Source organism: Anastrepha obliqua, chromosome 1 (assembly GCF_027943255.1).
Source record: "Anastrepha obliqua isolate idAnaObli1 chromosome 1, idAnaObli1_1.0, whole genome shotgun sequence".
In the NCBI taxonomy this organism is placed as follows: domain Eukaryota; kingdom Metazoa; phylum Arthropoda; class Insecta; order Diptera; family Tephritidae; genus Anastrepha; species Anastrepha obliqua.
Genome location: NC_072892.1, coordinates 122,970,515 through 122,991,000, shown reverse-complemented (window position 1 = coordinate 122,991,000; position 20,486 = coordinate 122,970,515). Strand labels below are relative to the sequence as shown.

General features: G+C 38.2%; 1 protein-coding gene across 1 annotated transcript in view; it reads left to right on the top strand.

The window, feature by feature from the left end:
- The window catches only part of LOC129235947 (dynein axonemal heavy chain 10), a 319,120-nt gene that overhangs the window by 253,117 nt on the left and 45,517 nt on the right, over nt 1-20,486 (top strand). The window contains exons 60-65 of the mRNA XM_054870043.1: nt 774-1,040; nt 4,444-4,645; nt 4,747-4,889; nt 9,539-9,697; nt 9,826-10,003; nt 10,120-10,251. Coding sequence (XP_054726018.1) covers nt 774-1,040; nt 4,444-4,645; nt 4,747-4,889; nt 9,539-9,697; nt 9,826-10,003; nt 10,120-10,251 — 1,081 coding nt within the window. The remainder of the gene's footprint in view (nt 1-773; nt 1,041-4,443; nt 4,646-4,746; nt 4,890-9,538; nt 9,698-9,825; nt 10,004-10,119; nt 10,252-20,486) is intronic.

Below are 20,486 nucleotides of genomic sequence, written 5' to 3'. Positions count from 1 at the left end.
ACAAAGAAGTCCTCCAAAACTTTACACTTTTTATGGGAAAAACTTTGGGACTAAATTTACGATTAATGCACCCATTGCACTCACACTTCGAGGCTACAACTCTTTATTCAATTCCAGCCTGCTTGATTTCGCTTTATCTAGATCCCATTTTGGAAAACTTTTAAATTTAGTTACTTAATATTGAATTTATATTGATTGTTAATATTTTAGTTGCCAAACTCGGGTTTTTTTCTTTATCTTTCTGTTTAGTCCTTAAGATTGACCAGGCTGGCTGAAAGCCATCACATAGACCTATTGGTCCTTAGTGTTACCAGATGGAGCTAACCCTTTACGTTTCTTTGTAGTAGACATCTTGTAATACGCCTGCGTTTTTTGCGAATCTAAGTAAACTCTGAAGCTCTAACGCCGAGAGTCAGTATACTTACGATAGGTCTGCTTCCTTTTCTGAATAGAGCTAGTAGGAATCGTTGATGTAGATTATTAAAATAAAACCAAAATAAAAAATAAAAAATTATAAATCAAATTTTAGTAAAATATGCGCGGGCATACGAAGTTCGCTTCGGACCGCATTTAGTACTTCCTTACTTATTGTATGTACATATATGTGTCACAAATATACACGCAGACTTTATCATACAAAAAATATGCCAATACTTATTCGATGCTCACAATTTTCTTGTGTTTTCTTTTTGATTTTCTGCATCCCTTTTCATAACACTACGTACGCCCGTTCATTTCCTCTTCGTCGCTTGTTTACTTGCTGGCCTGCATAGAAATTAATGTTCCTGCGTTGTTTCCGTGTCGATCGAATTTTCCGTGCAATAAATGAATACATCGTGGACACTATGGATGAGTACTACATCACGCCGCCAGTGATTAGTTTCTTCAACATCTACGAGCAGACCAACAGCAATACGCCTGTTTGCTTTATCCTCAGCGCCGGCTCGGACCCCACGAATGATTTAATGAAATTGGCAGACGTTGTTGGCTTAGGAATGGGCAATTTTTGTCACATCTCACTGGGACAAGGCCAAGAGAAGGTGAGTAGGCTAGAATAACTACTAACTGTATGTGTATGTATGTGTGTGTGTATGGTTTGTGTGCCATTGTTATTGAAGTTATTTACGAGCATGTCCGGGCTCGATGAAGTAAACATCGACAGTGAGGAAAATAGCATGCGCTTCGCCGATATTGTGTCAATTCTTATTGTTGTGCACCACAATGACACTCAATCTAATGTCAATTCTTAGGTGTGGACTTAAGCAAGATAATAGAGAAACATGTCACTTAGCGATATAAATACCGCGTTGAGTGGGCCGATAGAAATAATAAATAAATAAGAGGAAGGAAGGAAGTGCTGAGAAAGAAAAGCAAAGTGTATGCGAAATGGAATGCTATAAATTTTTGCTTAGTTTGCAGTTCAATAGAAATTGTCACAGTTTTTTTATGTGACCAGCTGATGCCTATTGCACGTCGCTCATGTATTGACCTATCAAATAAGAATTCTTCAAACATTAAAATGAATACGAAAGTTTATTAGTTTCGCTATTTCAGCAACAACTGATTGGCATTAGCACGGCCCAATTAAATTTGTCACTGGCGTGCAAATAGTTCGTTATTTGTACACTGTAATTTAACTGGCACACATACGGTCATTTCTGCTAGTGTGGGCCTTGGTAAGGTTTTCAATGCGTATGAGAGACAACTCCAGTGTCGAAGAGGCCTCGCTTTAATTTTGCGCGCTTATTTTTTCTCTCATTTGTGCTACTTTCTCTTCTACGACGCATGGCCCAAAACGTGCGCACTATGCTACTCTGTATGATAGAAGTTGAATTTACACATTTGATGGTATACCGAACCATTTGCTTCAAAGTAGAAGTAATCTCATGATAGGTAGGCGTTGCCTACTTTAATGATCCTTTGAACCGAATGCGTCGAAGTGGCACCAGCGAAGCTCTTCCACTTTCTTTCATATCCCGAAACTCCACATGATTTGGCTATGGCGCGATAGTGCAAGGTTTGGGTTTAATAAAGAGGAACTAAAAAAAGTGGAATACCCTGGAATTTTGTCGATTTGCATCCCGTTATTTAATTTATATTAAAAAAAAATGAGGAGGCATTTGGTGAAAAAAACGTATATTTTGAAGGCTTTAACAATTTTTACTACTTCGAAATATTGGGTGAAATGTATAGCTAAAAGTAGCCGGAATTTTCTTGGCGTACAGAGCTATAATTTTAAAGCTTTTAAAGGATTTCTCAGCCTTAAGACGACGAAAAACATTGCCAATAGTTGGTTTTTGGGTTTACTGCTAGCTGAAGAGATCATCAAACATAGCTTGAACTCCACAAATTTTTGGTTCCTTATACCCGTCCTGAAACGTGGACTCTTTCGAGTAGGGATCGAATCAGAACTAAACTTTTCAACTTAGGATTTATGTCGTGGGCACGGGTTCATATGAGAGCTGTATGAACTCTTTAATTTCTTCTGTGCTGTAAAACGTAATAAATAAACGAAAAAGACACCAACAATGTCGTAGACAGGTTCTGTTAGACAGTCAGTTCTATGTTACTGGAATGACCCGCATACATATCCGGTCAAAGATTTGCCACTCCAGCACCATTCCCTGTACATGTATAAGGAATCTTTATGCTGCTACAACAAAAACAACTAGCCATGTCCTACCGGTAAAGAATTCCATCGGTTTAGCACCCAGTGATGGACATAAAAAGCAAGGGCACATGCAAACAAAATACATACAGGGATTAGTGCACAACTCCGCAACCCAGGACGTAGCTGATGAAGTTTCTTTATCTCCATGTAAACCGATAAGTGATTACAGATGTGCATAGCAAGAATAAGAAGAGTATTGGTACGGAGTGTGTTGATAGTTTTCCTACAAGTAAGTGACGTTAGGTTAGCCAGGTTGCTTGTCTAAGGCAAGGCACTCGGTGACCCTAAAGCCCATTATGATACCTGCATTTGATTTCCATCCCCTAACTGAGCTTTTTAAATTACTTAGATTTTTTGAAGAGACAGTGAGACATTTTAGCAAATTTCCCAGCTCTTCAAAAAAATAATCGCCAAGATATTTAACACGGCTTCTTAGATTTTATATGAGGTTTGCACTTCGACCTCATGGTTGACGCATTCTACTCGCTAGTGTGTCAATAATGCAGTGATCCGTTATAACACCTGTGAGGACGCTGGTAGACAATCAGACATTTTTTTTTCTTTTAAGATTCAGTTTTGGCTAGAGCGCTTTGGAGACCCTGCAGTTAATAGTCTGAGACCAACTCCTATTAGCTTTCGCGATGGGGTTCGAGCTAATCGCAGTGACAGTTCGTTTAGATGAATGATTATGTCCTCATCCACTCGCTGAAGGTGTGTCCCAGAGCCCCTCCTTGCATACTCATCCGCTCTTTCATTTCCCTCCACTCCAAAGCAGCCCTCCATCACAAAGTGTGATGTTGTGTTGTTGGATAAGCGAGAGGGAGAATCTGCATTCTTCAACTCATCTTGAATTGATGCGCGTTAAGGCCAGTGCCGGAGGTAAATCCTGCAAGGTAGCAATGTAGAAATCCAGACATCCTCGGAAGCTCGCTAAAAACTTTCTGCACTGACGACTCGGAAAATGGTATTGGAGCGAGATGATAAAATGATTCGCAACTCTTCGAAAATTCTTCAGGAATGTAAGTTGAGGCACAACTCTGTTACAAGGCGGAATGAGCTTGAACTTATTCACGTGCCAGGATACTATGGTGTTCAATGCCACAAACTAGCTGATGAATTGATAAAATACGATTCTTTGGAGCGTTCAATTGGATCGGATCCAATTTTTTGGCCAAGCATAGTCGAGTACAATGAATCAAACGAATCTCATGAGCATCGTTGGCGCATTACTGACACCTGCAAATTATTTCTCAGATAGAGAAGAAGTATGATAAGGGCCTTGCTAGGACTCGGTACAAACCATGGCGACAACATTTTTTCACTATAGACAGCGATTGACAAAGTGTATCTTGTTTGGAGGATGAAAATAGCACAGCGCGGTTTCTCTGTCGCTGTCGGGCTTTTTCCAGACGATGGTACATTTTTGAGTCGAATATATTGAAAATGGGTGAACTACATTCTCCTCCCCCCACAAACTTTCGCGATTCATAAACAAATTTGCAAAGTTTGCTGAGGGGCAATAAATCTCCACCCCAACCGTTCCTCGCTATCCTTTAAATCCTATCTCATGGCCTTAAGTACAATGGGCCTGAGTGCTTGAAAAAACTGTCCGGTCATCCACAACTCCATTTCATGGGGATTTTATTCAGTCTCTCTAACGCGTACAAATTCAAAATTGGTGAAGAATGTATTTGCATTACGCATTATTTAGAAACTTCTGAAAGCTACTGAATATATTAATAATGCCAATAACACCCATTCTTTTCATTTAGAATGCTGTCAACTTACTGGATAAATCTATTCGCCAAGGTTTTTGGCTGATGCTACAAAATGGTCATTTACTCATCAGCTTCGTGCGCTCGTTAGAGAAGTATCTTGAAAAAATCGAATCACCACATCCAGATTTTCGTTTATGGATAACAACAGATCCTTCGCCTACTTTTCCAATTGGTATATTACAAAAATCTCTAAAAGGTAATTTAAGTAATCAGCTCAAAATTTACATATTTACCTATTAACACATATGCACTATATGTATGTACATAAATATTTTGATTATTCTCTTGAATCTCCAGTTGTCACCGAGCCACCGAATGGTTTGAAATTGAATTTGCGCTCCACTTTTTTCAAAGTACGTCAAGAACGCCTGGAAGCCTGCTCACATACTGCATTTCGTCCACTGGTTTATGTCCTGGCTTTTTTCCATGCAGTTGTGCAGGTGAGTAGGCAGCTGGAAGAAGAAGAATTGTACATATACAAGGTGGCATAAAATTAATCACCCTATCGGAAAACTTATATTTTTCCCAATGGCATCGTACGTCATTCGTATATGACATTTGTGACTACTCAGCCGCAGCTACAAACAGGCAAGCAATGATGCGCCTTAAGGTCAAAATAGAGATTTTCATCACTCAAAATATTTTTTTTTATTTAGTACACAAATTATGCAAAATCCAAAATGGTTGATTATATGTGTGCCACTTTGTATATTTATGTGTGCAATCCCAAATTAAATATAACAAGCTTTTGGTCTACGATTTCACTAAAGCTTTGCATGTTGGCTAAATTTATGCCAAAATCGACGGAAATGTACTTGACATTTTCTTAAAAAGTATTGAAAATTTTCTGAACGAAATTTTGGTGATAACAAAAATATAAGAACGTATTTAATAGCTTAATTCTGATTAAAATTGTAATGTGGCAGACGGATGTTACGCGGATAAAGAAAGAGCTAATTAGCTTTCTTGATGGTTTTGGCAATAAAAGATGGACCGCAGACAACAAATACGAGTATTGGCTGCCCTGATACTAAGAAAAACATATTTATTTGAAAAAAATGTAAAATTGGAATTTCTTAAACTGCTCGATATACCAAAACAATTAATGTAACTTCGAACGTATTAGTGCAAACTTCTTTATTGCTCTTCTAATAGTGGTTAAGTTTCAAGGGCCGGTGTTGATTTCGAATAGAATACAATTGGTTTAAAAAATTATTGTCATTTCTCTTTATTATGATAATATTGGTATGGCTCAATTGCGCATGGAATAAAATATTGGCCAAATGGATGGTCCAAATTTTCGATGGCGCTGAGGCATAATTGAGGTTGTATGCCGTTAATGTGCCGAATTATCTCATCCTTTAGCTCTTGAATTGTTGCTGGCTTATCGACGTACACCTTTTCTTTCAAATAATCTCAAAGAAAGAAGTTCAACGGTGTCAAATCACATGATCTTGGCGGCCAATTGACATCGCCGCGACGTGAGATTATTCGGCCATCAAATTTTTCACCATTGAGCCATTGTTCGTTAGCTGTGTGACAAGTGGCACCGTCCTGTTGAAACCACATATCGTCCACATCCATATCTTCCAAATCGGGCCATAAAAAGTTCGTTATCATCTTACGATAGCGAACACTATTCATAGTAACTGCCTAACCGGCCTCATTTTGGAAAAAATACGGCCCAATGATGCCGCCGACCCATAAACCGCACCAAACAGTCACTCTTTGTGGGTGCATTTGTTTTTCGGCAATCACTCTTGGATTATCATTCGCCCAAATGCGGCAGTTCTGCTTATTGACGAATCAACTGAGGTGAAAATGTGCTTCATCACTGAAGATGATTTTCTTCACAAAGTGCGCGATATGCATTTTTCAAATTGAATTAGTTAGTGAAATTGAAAATGCCAAATGGAATGCAGAAAAAACTTCGCGCTTAAGTGTGGTTCATATTCAACATCGGCCCTTAAAATTTAACCACCCTTTATTTAAAAGTTTCATTACTTTTCATTCAAAATAGATATTATATGTAGATAGATATTATAATTTTTCGGGAATGATTTCGGGAATCCCATATTCCCCCAATCAACTTTAATTATGAGAATTAAGTCTAATTGTCAATCCGGATTAGTTGCACTTAATTCCTGAGATAATTCCGAATTAAGTTGTTTATCCCGATTAACACCACCGTCTTTCTTCGCTATAACAAGGGGTGCTATAACCTTATACAAGTCTAAGTTTTCTTATCCAATTTCTATAGCTGGGACTTCTTTATAAAGGCTATAAGTCCCACAGTATTTCAGTCCGATTACCTTCAAAAATTTTCGCACGAAATATTTACTTCTACTATTTAATTTTCAAAATTTCGTTACATATTCCTAAAATTTACTTGGACTATCTCATTTAAGAGATTGAAAAAATGACTCTTAAAAAATATTTTACGAGATGGAGACTCTGGTAGAGAGGATGTGACACTCTTGTTAGGGGCACTCTTATTAGTTATGAACATGTGCAGATAACCTATCATGCAAAACAAACAAATTTTAGTGATCCAGCTTAAGAAGACTTCAGAAAAGATAAATTTACTATTTTACATCGATTTTAAAACTTCTTATTTTACAATTTATTATTTTTAATCGACCTATTTGAACAATAAAGGACCTACATTGTCCTCGTGCTAAACTGGTGATTCACCAGAAATCCAATTAGTGCTTCCGCACCATTTTGCTGCCACATCCTCTCTACCAAAAAGTTATACGATTACTTCTTCACGATTATATCCAGTCTGTGCGATTAAGGAATCGTATACGGTTGTTTACGTCTGTGCCGACCAGCTCTTCGAGGTTTTCAAAAAACGGATTGCCAAGGGCTAAAATCCTCGCCATCCATAGGGCAGTGTATTCACAGAGGTAGTCAGATATATGGGCCAAAAGCCAATTATCACTACCGCGAGTCTTCAGGCATCCCTTGGTTTCATATTTGTCAATATTGACATTTGTTTGTGGTTGCAGGTTGTCTGATCTCTCCATCTACAATCCGCGATTCGTATGCGTTTTGAGAATGTTGCATTCTTGACTGCACCCAGTGGTGTGAATACCGATTCTGCAGGAATATTATTAATGACAGATACCTCTCCTGCCAGTTCGTCTGCTTTTTCGTTTCCTTAAATATTCCGATGCCCCGGGACACATATTAAGGTAACTTTATGGTTTACACACAAGGTAGTAAGGCTTTTTCTGCTTTGTTTCACCAGTTTAGAGGTAAATCCAGTGCCGGGATTGCAACTTGACTATCCGAAGAGAAGTCTGAGACTTGTAACCTAAAAGCTTCTCCTATTACCAATACTTCCGCCTGAAAGACACTGCTAGTATTAGGAAGGCGCACAGATTTTTCAATTCTAAGTCTATTCAGCTCGTACTATTCAGCGAAGAAATCAATTTGAGCATGCAAACCTTTTTTCAGTGACAGGAAATATTGTTTCGCTCTAATTTTGAATTTAAATTACTTGGCTAAATGAAATAAAATGTAAAATAAAATGAAAAAGTATTTTCAAAAATGCTATATTTTAATTGCAGCAGGCTTTGTGGCAAGAAGAACCATTTTACTATGTAAAGCCAACTTTAGAAGTCTAAGATTTCCAACATCTACGCAATCGACTTCGCACGACTTTTTGTACGGATTTTTCAAACGACCCTCGTATTTGCCGTCATTCAAAAGAAGATCCTATATTAAGCGAGCTTTTAACTGCCTCGAAACATTTCATATTTTAGTGCTTACTGTCATTTGAAAGAAAATCCTTTCAAAACCCTTATAGAAAAATTATTTCCGTGGCACAAAATTTTAAAAATTAAATAATTCAGCCTTTTAAAAAAATATGTTGTGAAAAAAAGAATGAAGCTAATCAGATTGAACTACTCTCTGATAACCTCTCCAGCGATACCCCATTTATGCAAATCGGACCACAAAACTTTGACTTATATAAGGTGGCTCATAATTAGTCACTCTATCGGAAGATTTATGCTTTTGTTAATGGCGTTGTCACTTACCACTACTTAGGTGGCCGTATTTCGATTTTGGCCGAATCCAAAATAGCCTGTCCTGCGGTAGCTGGCGCCAGTTAAAAATCCCAAGCTCTGACAGATTCTACAGCCCCTCGTCCAACGAAGATGTAGTCTTTCCTTTCCTGGTCTTCCTTTTTAGGGTGCCGTTTCGTAGGTTGGCCTTGATGGAGGGTCTTCATTCATACGGGTGACATGGCCAAGCCGGTGTGCCGCTGTACTTTTACACGCTTAACTATGTCCATGTCCCTATATGTCTCACACAGCTCACCAGTCCACCATACACGATATTCCTCAACAACGTGGAAGGGGCCTAAGATCTTTTTCACCCGTAAGCTCCCAAAACTTTATCATCAGCGGTTGACATCGTCCATGCTTCTATTATCCATGCGCTATTTAGCAGGGCGAGAATGATGAGCGTTTTGTAGAGTGTCAGTTTGGTCCTTCTAGAGAGAGAAGACATCCGCTTGATCTCCAAATGGCGTCATACCTCAACCATATTTGACACATGTCACATTTTTTTTTATTAAAAAATAGACTTTTTTGATATTTGCTACTTAACTACATTTAAACTTAATTTGGTGCTTAAACCTTTTATTGGCTGTTTGGCTGAGCTCCTCCTCTTACTTGTCGCGTGCATCTTTTACGGCCTATGGTTTTTATGAGGAGTCTTTCATGGCAGAAATACACTCGGAGGTTTGCTATTATCTTCCGAATGTATTTTTTTCATTTTATATGTCACGGACACTTCCGAATAGTAGTCACGCACCAACCCACGCGGTTGTGGCTACCTCCATAACTTCAGTCAAAAAAATCACAAAAAATTGGTTGAGTTCATTTGCCAATTTTTAGCGAAATCGAAAACCACGGAGATTACACTACACTACACTGACAGGACACAGTTACTTCTACAACAATAGCAACAACCACGTTGAAGGAATTCCCTCCTTTTTTGTTACATTTTATATGGAATGGCTGTATACATAACTCTTACCTGCTTTTTTACTTTTATCGAATTGTTTACTTCTCAGGAGCGCCGTAAGTACGATAAAATAGGTTGGAACATTTCTTACGATTTCAACGAATCTGATTTTGATGTCTGTCTTGAAATACTGACGACTTATCTAAACAAAGTAAACGATTCGACAGGAAAGGTGCCCTGGAATAGCCTGAAATATTTAATTGGTGAGGTGAGTATGGGGGCAGTCTATAATTTGTACATTTTTGCACCAACAAACTTATTAAAATATTTATACTTTATTACTAAAAACACAAGTTAGCACAAACTCTCAACTTCCTCTTTTATGCACACCCGCAGGTCATGTATGGTGGACGTGTTATCGATGACTTTGATCGCCGCATTACTCGCATTTATATGGATGAATATATGGGTGATTTCCTCTTTGATACCTTCAATCCATTTCATTTTTATCACGACGAAAATGTTGACTACTACATACCGGAGGAAGAGGTGGTGCTAAAGGAGGACTTCATAGGTGAGTGCAAACGAAAGGATGTAGCAAATAAAGTAAGGGATGCTAGCATGCAAATTGTAAAACCGCACATCTTCACATACATATGTATGTATATGTATTTGCGTTTATGCTTGCAGCTCATATTGATAAGTTGCCGCTCGTCAACAAACCGGATGTTTTCGGTTTGCATCCAAATGCGGAAATTGGTTATTATACACAGTCGACGCGCAACATCTGGAATCATTTGATCGATTTGCAGCCACAGACAGGTGAGTGAGAAAAAATTAAATATCTCTGCATTATATTTGCAATTCGCATTTGTTTGCAATTCATGGCACATACGTATTGTTGGCTAAGCTGATGTTGTAATATTTTTATTTTTTATTTTATATATTTTTTGTTGAATGAGTTTTACTTACTTTCGCGCACACTGGGCAAAATAGGAGGTTTGTTGAAATCGAAATCGAATTGCCACGCTGTCAGAAATGATTGCATTCCTCATGTCTGTGTGCCCCTCCGCCTCATATAGTACCTGAGTAACATAACTCGAAAAATAAAATTATATTTCTCTTGGAGCTGCTTCGTTTTCTCAAATAACACGAAAATCTTCACATAAAAATATTTTGTAAATTATGACACAGATAGGCTAGGTTTCAAATAAAAATGTATAACGGGTGATAAGATTCCAGGTACTTTTTCGACAGATCACGCGTACTGTCAAACTACAATAAATACATAATTTTCTTCAGTATTCATTGATATTTCATCATAGAAAGACGTATGCCTCAACAACGTTTATAAATCGGACAATTGCCCATACAGCCCGTAAAAAATTAGATTTACTGCGTCGTCGATTCGGTAAGCAATTTGGGTATGTACATATCTCTCGTCTCGGACCAGTGGATTGGCCATAAGCCATGTGTTTGCACGCCCATCCTCTAGCTATGGTTGTCTATTAGGCAGGCAGTGCCCCATTATAACGGAAATCAGTGTTCTAGACTGTGCTTAATTTGGCTTAGCAGAGATTCAGTGCGTTTGGCATTGAGAGTCGCCCACAATTGTCGGTCTGCTCTGCAGGTGGTTTCCTTATGCCACTTTTATTCTCTTCTCGTACAAGTTTCTCGAAAATAAGTAGATTATAAATCTGTCAAGGTATGCCTATGCCAACGTCTATGCACTCTTCAGTCAACTTGATAGTAAGTCTCGCTTGTTCATCGGCCCTGCAGTTCCCCTCAATGCCGTAATGGCCAGGAACACAAATGGCTCAGAAATATTGTTAATAGATATGCCACATTTCAAGGCTAAGGCTAGAAGTTGTCGACTGTTTTGTGAGGGATTTTATCGCCGCCTGGCTGTTAGTGAAAATGTAGATATCATTTCCAGGTGTTGAACCAGTGTCACGGCTTTTATTATTGCCATCAGTTCACTAGTGAAGTCGAAAACTAAAGGTAATCCCCGGATGTTCGGTATATACACCTCCGTCCACCCTGCTTTCGAGCTCTGTGCCATCTGTGTATTCATGGATGGAGTTTGGTTGTATTTATGTATACGTTTTACATCTGGAATAGTAGTGTAGTATCATTCAAATTGACAAAGTAATGCCGTCATCTTCCGTCTTATCAGTCTCAAGTAATATTCGTCGGAACTGCCACTGTCTAACGTATCATCTCTAGATCGCTTAGCCATCGTGTGCAGGATAAAATATACAAAAAGTCTGCTGATTCCTTTGGCAGTAATCCTCAGCGACTGAATCAAAGAACTGAAATTCGTTCTGACTCTACCATCGTCTCACATCGTAAGTTTATATTATACGGAAGATAAGACTTTATCGCTAATGGCCCTATTGAATAAAAGGGTGACTCTTTTACTATACCTATGCGTATATTATCACTCAGAACGACAGCCGTCACGAGGTATACAGCTACGAACTAATTTGGGCGCCTAAATGCCGACCCGCTGCCGCAACGGTAAAACGGATTGGGCGGCTATATGGGCGTCCCCAAAGGGTTAATGAGTGAAGGACACCTTTATTTTGTCCTTTTACGCGCTCCATTGCTTGTTTGTTTATATACAGCCAAACAGTGTCCAATATGATTAATTTACGACGCCATTTGCAAAAATTATAAACTTCCCGATAGAGTGTTTAATTTTGTCCCAACTTATAAATATATGTATTTTTGAATGTGCATTTTGGGATTTAGTTTCTTTTTGTTTTGAAAATGCAACTTAAATAAAAAATATCACACATTTTCTTTTACATAAAGGATCACACGGCTACTGTACGTTATTTTATTTCACTGTACTTTATTTCATAATATTCAGCTTTGTTGGTTGGCACTCAGCACACAGACTTTTGCCAATTTGCGCACAACGTTCTTTTTCCGTCGCGTTTTCCCCTCTTTTCGCACTGCGTCTTTTATTCGAAATTACATATTTTAAACGCCTGCATAGCTGGAAGTTGCATTTAATTCACAATTTAATGTAATTAAATTAATTAGTTGCGGTTTTACAATTAACTTTATTGCCTTTGTCGTAGCTGAACATCTGCATACTTCCACGTCTATAGATAAATTTAAAAATATGCATATGTATGCATGCACATATGTATGTGTGTATAAGTGTAGCAAAATATGTAAATACTACATATGTATGTGTGGAGTTAATTTTTATATACGCTTTTTACGTAGTATTTTACTATTTCACTAATTATGCAATGCTCGGTCGCACTACTATCGAAACCGAAACCGAACAAATTAAGAACTGAATATAAAAGGCTGCACCAGGAAAATCGCTTAATTACCATTCGATAATTTTAAATTAATATACGACTTCTATGTATGTACATATGCAGGAGTAAGTGCTATATGCTAATGTACGTATACTTGTAGGTATATACCCAGTAGAAGCAGAAGGGAGATCCCCCAAGAAGGGAAAGAAAGAGTACTCCTTTTGACACGATTTTGAGTCGATATTTGAAAATTATTGAGTTTATACTCCCTTATTCGGAGTTATTCCGAAAAATGGAGAGAAAAGTGTAACATATTTTTACATTTATGGAGGTTGAACTAGTTTTAAAGGTTTTTTTCGAAGATTTGGGGCTTTATTGTGAAAAAACGGTACAAAATATTTTATTTGAAGTATTGGCCATCGCTAGCTACAACTTTCGCCCATCTTTCGGGCAATTTCCGGATGCCGTTTCTCCAAAATTCTGGCCGCTGCTTGGCTATCCATGACTCAACCCATATTTTGGTAGCCTCGTACGAGGAGAACCGCTGGTCCGCCAAATCGAGACTCATATGCCGGAACAAATGATAATCGGAGGGAGCTATGTCTGGACTATACGGCGGGTGGGGTAACACTTCCCAGCCAAGCGTTCCAAGGTATTTTTTGACAGGTTGAGCAACATGCGGCCGAGCGTTGTCATATTGTAAAATAACCTTGTCGTGCCTTTTTACCGTTTTCGGCCGTTTTTCTTTCAATGCCCGGCTTAAACGCATCAATTGCAGTCGGTAACGATCCCCCGTGATTGTTTCGCCCGGTTGGAGCAGCTCAAAATATACGACGCCGAGCATGATTTTCTTGCCGTGAATATTCTGCTTGGCCGTCGACGTTGATGCGTGGCCGGGCAAATCCCATGATTTTTTGCGTTTTGGGTTATCGTAGTGGATCCATTTTTCGTCGCCAGTCACCACCCGATGCAAAAAACCCTTCCGATTTTGTCGCTCGATCAGCAATTCGCACGTAAAAAATCGCCGTTCGACGTCGCGCAGCTTCAACTCGTACGGGACCCAATGTGCTTGCTTTTGGATCATTCCCATCGCTTTTAGACGCTTGCAAACGGTTGATTTATCAACACCCAATGATTCAGCAAGCTCTTCTTGGGTTTGGCACGAGTCCTCGTTTACCAATTCCCCCGATTCCGCGTCCTCGAACTTTTTGGGCTGGCCAAGACGCTCCTTGTCTTCGGTGTGAAAATCACCACTTTTGAATCATCGAAACCAGTACTCACATGTTGAAATCGACGGAGTATGGTCTGGGTAGGCCTCCTGCAGCAATTCACGGGCTTGGGCTGTATTTTTTTTCAAATTGAAGCAGAAAAGCAAAGCTTCCCGCAAATTGCGTTTCGACGGCACGAAAGTTGACATACTCGGAGCACGAAAACACTGCGTTGTTTATACTTCAGCGAAATGACAGATACTGATAAACAAAGCCTAGGGATGAGGCTTTGTCATGAATATATATTCAGTATTGCCAACGCGATAAAGTGATAAATAGCGCCATCTGTGTGTCATCTTTAAAACTAATTCAACCTCCCATATTTAGAATTCATTGGCCTTTATAAAATATTTGCGGCATTGTGCTGAAAATGTGTTTTATTTTCAAATGATCAGTGAGTACGATAAGTTAAATAGAGTTAAAAACAAATTAATGGTGTGCTCTCCAGTTTATTTATTTATTTATTTATTATTAAGCAACAAACAGGACTATAAGATAGATAGATACAAACAAAGACCTTATGACAAGAGTCTTATAAGCAACTTCTTAAAAGTAAACTTAGAGTAAGAAAAATTAAAGTATAAGGAAGGAGAAAAAGCATTCAATTGAAGTGGCATCCTCTTAAAAGGAGCATTCATTCCATAAACCGTTTTAGCAATACCCACTAAAACAATTCATTACAATGGAAAATGTGTGAGGGAGTATTAAAATGACTTTTATTGTGCAGGTACGAACAATCTATTGAGCCCAGACAAAACACATCGACAACAGAATACCTCTAGACTCTAAAGGAATGAGATTAATTAGTAAGCAACGAGAGCGATAGGGCGAAATGAGGTCAACGAATTTCATCGAGTTCAAAGGAAAGCGCACAAAAGCTCTCTAAACAGAATCTAATCTATAATATTACAATAATAAAGACTGCATGAAACGGTCTCCAAACGAATACCACGTATTCTAACCTGGACCGAATTAAAGACGAGTAAAACCGTTTGCGAGTGTAGGAATCAGAATACGAGGAACTATTTCGACGAATAGAGGCTAAAATTCCGAACGATTTAGAAAGAATAAAGTTTATGTGGTTGGTGAAGTTGAGCTTGGTGTCAAAATAAACACCCAGGACTTTTAAGTCAGCAATTGTCTTAAGCGGCGAGTTTGAGTTGGAAAAATATTTATAACTTGCGCTTACGAAGTATAGTGAAATTTACTAATATTAAGGAAAGAACGATTACGCACACACCAACCATATAAGTTATTCAACTCTCGCTGGCGAATGGATGCATCTTCTGGACATTTAATTTCATAATAGCTTATTAGATCATCCGCGTATAGAGGAAAATCACACAATAAAAAAAGGAGGAAATATCGTTAATGAAGCGGATAAATAGTAGCGGAGGTAGGACACTACCTTAGGGGACACGAGAAGAAGCAACAAAAGAATAAGACGATACATTATTAAGATATGAAATTAACCACTTAAGTGAGAGTGAAAGCCAAAACCCTCAAGTTTAGCTATTAATATTAGATGAGATACCCTATCAAAAACCTTAGAAAAATGTGTAAAGATTGTATCCATTTGAAAAATGGAAGATGGCAAAGCTTCCCATATAGATGGCGCTTCCAGAGCTGCAAGTGAGGAGCGTACTTATCCTAGGAAAGCGGGTGTCTGCCTTAGCAAGCTCGTCAACTCTCTCATTTCCCTAAATTCCCTTGTACCCTGGTATCCAGTAAATTGTGACCTATCGATGCTCGCAAAGCTCGTCCATTTTGGATCTACAGTGCTGCACGTATTTGGAGCTAGTCATTACAGCAATCATTGCTTTAATAGCAGCTTGACGATCGATATCGATGAAGATGTCTGTGCGAGTATCGAGAGAAGTAAAAGTCACCGATAATTGTGCTACTTTGGATAGAGCATAGATCTCAGCTTGAAATAGGCCACAGTGATTAGGAAGCCTGAACGACTTTTGGAGATAAAACTGCGGGCAGAAGACATCCACTTCTATTCTAAACCCTTTTGCCAGCCTTTCTGTTCTATTAATTACAAAACCAGGCCTCTTGCCAAAGTTTACTTGTGGAATGACGTAGTTTTACTCTCCGTTTATGTCCGGTGTGTTAATGTGACCAAACAGCTGCTCTGAGAATTGTCCACTCATCCCCAATCTGAGTGCAGATCTTTTAGTTGAGTTTCTTACTACTAGTTTGATTGGTCAAATAACCGCCATGTATATCCAAGGTGAGAGTCGAGAAGATAAGCCCTAAGTCTTACCGAGCATTTTCCTGCAAGCGTATAAGACATTATAAGCTTTCTTTGCTCTTTCTTCCACATTAAATCTCCATGACAGTTTACTATCCACATAGGTTTTTAGTCGATATTCAAATCGTCTGCAGGTAAAATCCGCCAAGCAGTCGATTCATGTATGCCTAATTACTATCAAGATATCGATTTTGAAGGTTGTTCAGGAACACTTTGCGCTACAACAGCAAAGCAGCAATATTCTCAGCAGAACGTCCAGCTTTTGGTTTTTGCTCTGCCAGTCCTTTTTCTATCTTCAACAGAACCAGTTTCTCGAAACCTTTGAGTTGTCGACTCATTCGGACGATTATTTCCACCAAAGAAATCACGAATTTTGAGAACTGTGCGTCTGCCTACTTGACAGATGTCAAAGATGACAGGAAAACTAGGAATTATTCACTATTGACATCTGAGCGTCATTTTTGAAATACCCTTTAATTTTATACGACTTTTGTTTTCCAATAATTTTTGTCAACTTGAGAGCAAATAAGAAAAATTTCAAAACACTGTAAAGAAAGTCGTGACAAACGCGGCTTTTCCCCTTTCATAACTGCTATCACATTTTAGTCTTTTTTCGTCCCATTTTGTCACACAGTGTTATTTTTGCATGAAAAAGGTCGCATTCTCTTCTAAGTACGAAGTAAGTAAACTGTGCCTTTCCAATAGATTGTTTTCAATTCTGGGCGTTTTTGACGCTTTTCTAAAAAAAAAGTGGTATATATGTATTATATTTAAATTTGTACTTCTCATTTGCAATCGACCAAATGAAATATGCTAGCATAGAGTCTGTTCTCATCCCACCGAAGCAATCTTCGAATGCGATTGTAGTTTGATGGAACCTTCCGCTAGCTTCGCTTTTTTCTGTGGATCGTACGCCCGACTCAGAATAGGGCATACCAAACTCAAACACCACCACCTTGTTACTGAAGGTACTCCACAGCAATGGTCGTTTTGCGATAATAACCAATCAGCTGACCATTTTTTAAATGATTGTTGCACCTTAGAAAGTATTAGGAAGAATTACATCAGATTCAGCAAACCTTCTCTTCTACTGGCTACTGTTTTAAATAATTTTTTAAAAGATTGTTACTTAACTATCATGATGATTGATACGTTTTGCTAATAGTAACACCGGGCCTTTTATGAAACTATCAAGTTCTAGGCCCTATCTGTACTCGTTCCCCTATTAATTTTAATATGATAGTATATATTAATTATAATAAATAAATAAAAAGTTTTCGACTTAAAGTCGAAATATTTTGTGCAAGTAACCTGATCCAAAAAAGTGAAAAAAGTAATTGAATAGCTGAAATTAGGTTTCTAAAGCGTTTCACCCGCAACTTGCTCTTGAATTTGCTGCCGCTAGCATATTTAGGCGCAATCCCCGTAGTCAAAACACTTGTCACATCCCATAGCACAAACCCATTTCAAACCCTTCCTTCACACGCTCCGCACTGGAAATACAGTTTTACCTATATCATTTCAGAAGAGCTACGATACACGAAAATAGGCAACAGTGTTCTACAGCTGGTTAATATCGAGACCGTTTGATTGGCTGTCGGCGTCTGATATATAAGGAAAGATATACATACACATAGGTACATAGATATACGTAAGCAAACGAATTACAGTTTAACACACAATTTTCATCAAACATGCGTTTCAAACAGTTAGCAATTCTCACAAATCAAATACCTACAAATTCCGGGTCTGGCTTTGGTAGAAACACATGTGAGACGTGCCTCCGCGATGTTATTTTTTCATTTGAGAACTGGATATTTTCACCTACAGGTTTTTAGTTTAGTTAGTTTTTTTTAATAGAAATATGTCCTTTTTCAGATGCTTTGAATAAGAAAAATACTTTTGAAGGCTACGAAAAATAATTTGTTACAGTTTGCATAAGTCATAAGTTTAGAAAACAAACTAAATAATTTGAAAAATATGTGTAAAAAAATGTTATTGTTTTTTTTTTAATTTTCAATTTCTAATTATCCGATAAGAATGTTTAGGTTTATTTCTACTCATTTGAAAGGTTACCGGTCCCCTATTTTCCATTTAGTAGTTCAGGTTTGGGCTTTCATTACTCAGGTTGAAATTGAGTATTTGCACTACTCATCCTCATAGAGCATCCAATATACATTTTTTGTTTGCATAGACATAAAAACACAGGCAACCAAGGCGCGAAATCATACACTCGCAGTGGAGTACTCCGAGAATACTCAAACGAAGATCAAATGTTCTACTGGGTATGTATGTATAGGTATATAGGTACACATGTATTGCGGTAACGGTCACTATTAAAATTTGCTATTTAATAGCGTGCAATCTTTTTCAATCTAATTCCTTATTTTCTGATAACATTTTCATGCTGCACTTGCAGTGACTATATGGACCTCGGAAGCGATGAAAGCTCATGGTAAAGTATACAATTCTGTACACATAAAACAGCAATAAAAACCTGCGTGATTTTACAAAATATAAAAGTTTTACACAAATTCTACTTTTTTTATATAAAAATCTATTTAATTGAAAAATATGGAAGTTTCGCTCATTTTTTATTTATCCTCTTTCGATTGCGCATTTGCCAAATATTGGTAGAATCTGTGCATATCACTTTATTTTGCATATTTTCATAACAAAAACGGTTTCATGGAGATGGAACGCATTTGAAAAAAATTTGTTTACTATGAATAAAATTATTTAATAAAATTTCGCATTGCAATAAAAACGAAATTATTGGGTTAACTATGAAACAAATCAGTTTTATTTTCAGTCGGTATTTTTTTTATTTGTACTAAAATTTTTTTGGTTTAATATTTAATGAAAATTCACTTGTGCGAGTCGATACGTGAGAGCTCCCATCTGTTTTTTTTTTTTTTTTTGGATTGAGATCGGGTTAAAACTGTCTTCGCCCCATATAGCAACTGTGGCTACTACGTATGTGGTAATTTCCCTAAAGAAATCCTTCCTCTTCTCTTCGATTTTTCCTCAACCCCGGGCCTGCTTCCGCATTGCTCCGGGGTAGAGGTCCGAGACGACGTCCTAAGAAAGACGCATTCACTTGCACACGCTGCGTTCAGGGTCGTGTCTCTTGAAAAGCATATGCTTAATGCTCTTCCGCATAAGTTTCGATTTCACGACTCTTTTTTTGGATATTATGCTTAACGAAATTTGCGACGGCATTATATTTTTCTTCGCCTATAATCATGCCCTTGATTATTTCTTCAGGTGTACATACCGCAATAGATCGTTGCAGAGTTGCTCTCTCTGTGTTACACCTGTGTTTACCTCGTTATTTGATAGGTTGTTGTTATTGTAGCAGTTCAATAGACTCTGCTATTGCGGTTTAGTCCCCAATCATCAACGTCTAACTCATTTAATTGAAGTTTCAGGGAATGTGCTATTTCGAATACAGGGTTGCCCATATTCGACGGACCCATCTGGCAACCCTGTATCTTTTGACAGAGACGTCAGATCGCTTAATGGCATACCGCGTTGGAAGCGTCAGACCAAGCAAATTTTTACCATGGAACAGTACACGCCACGCGAGCGCTCCCAAATTGTTGAAATTTACATTCAACAAAAGAAGTAAATTGTGAAAAGAAGAAGAGGAAGAAAATTGTGATGCCAATTATTCATCGAAAGCATATGAGGCAGTTCTGGCTTCAACAAGATGGCGCTTCACAACACACAGCTCGCACCACAATCGATTTTTTGAAGAAATTGTTTCCTCGTCGTGTGATGGCGAATTTTACTGGCAACCGCGTTCGCCCGATTTAACGCCACCTGACTTCTTCTTGTGGGGATACTTAAAATCAAAGGTTTATATTAATAAGCCAAAGACCATAGAAGAGCTCAAGAACAACATCCGTGAAGAAATAGTCGCTGTTCCAGCCGAAATGTTAGCTAAAACTATGGAAAATGCTGCAAAACGGGCACAATATGCCGTACAGGCTCAAGGCGGCCATTTGAGAGATATCATACCAAATAAAATGATTATTATCGTCAACATCATAAAAATTGTGTTTCTCTTTGATTTAAAAAAAAAAACATGGGTCCGTCGAATATAGGCAAGCCAGTAGTTGGGTCCAAGCTGAGAGGAGTGTTAGGTGAGTGGGTTTGAGAGGGTATGCGAATAGGTAGTTAGTATCGTGCAGAATGCCTTCAAAAGCCGGATATATGTATATTGAGAATGTAGGGATCGATTGTGGA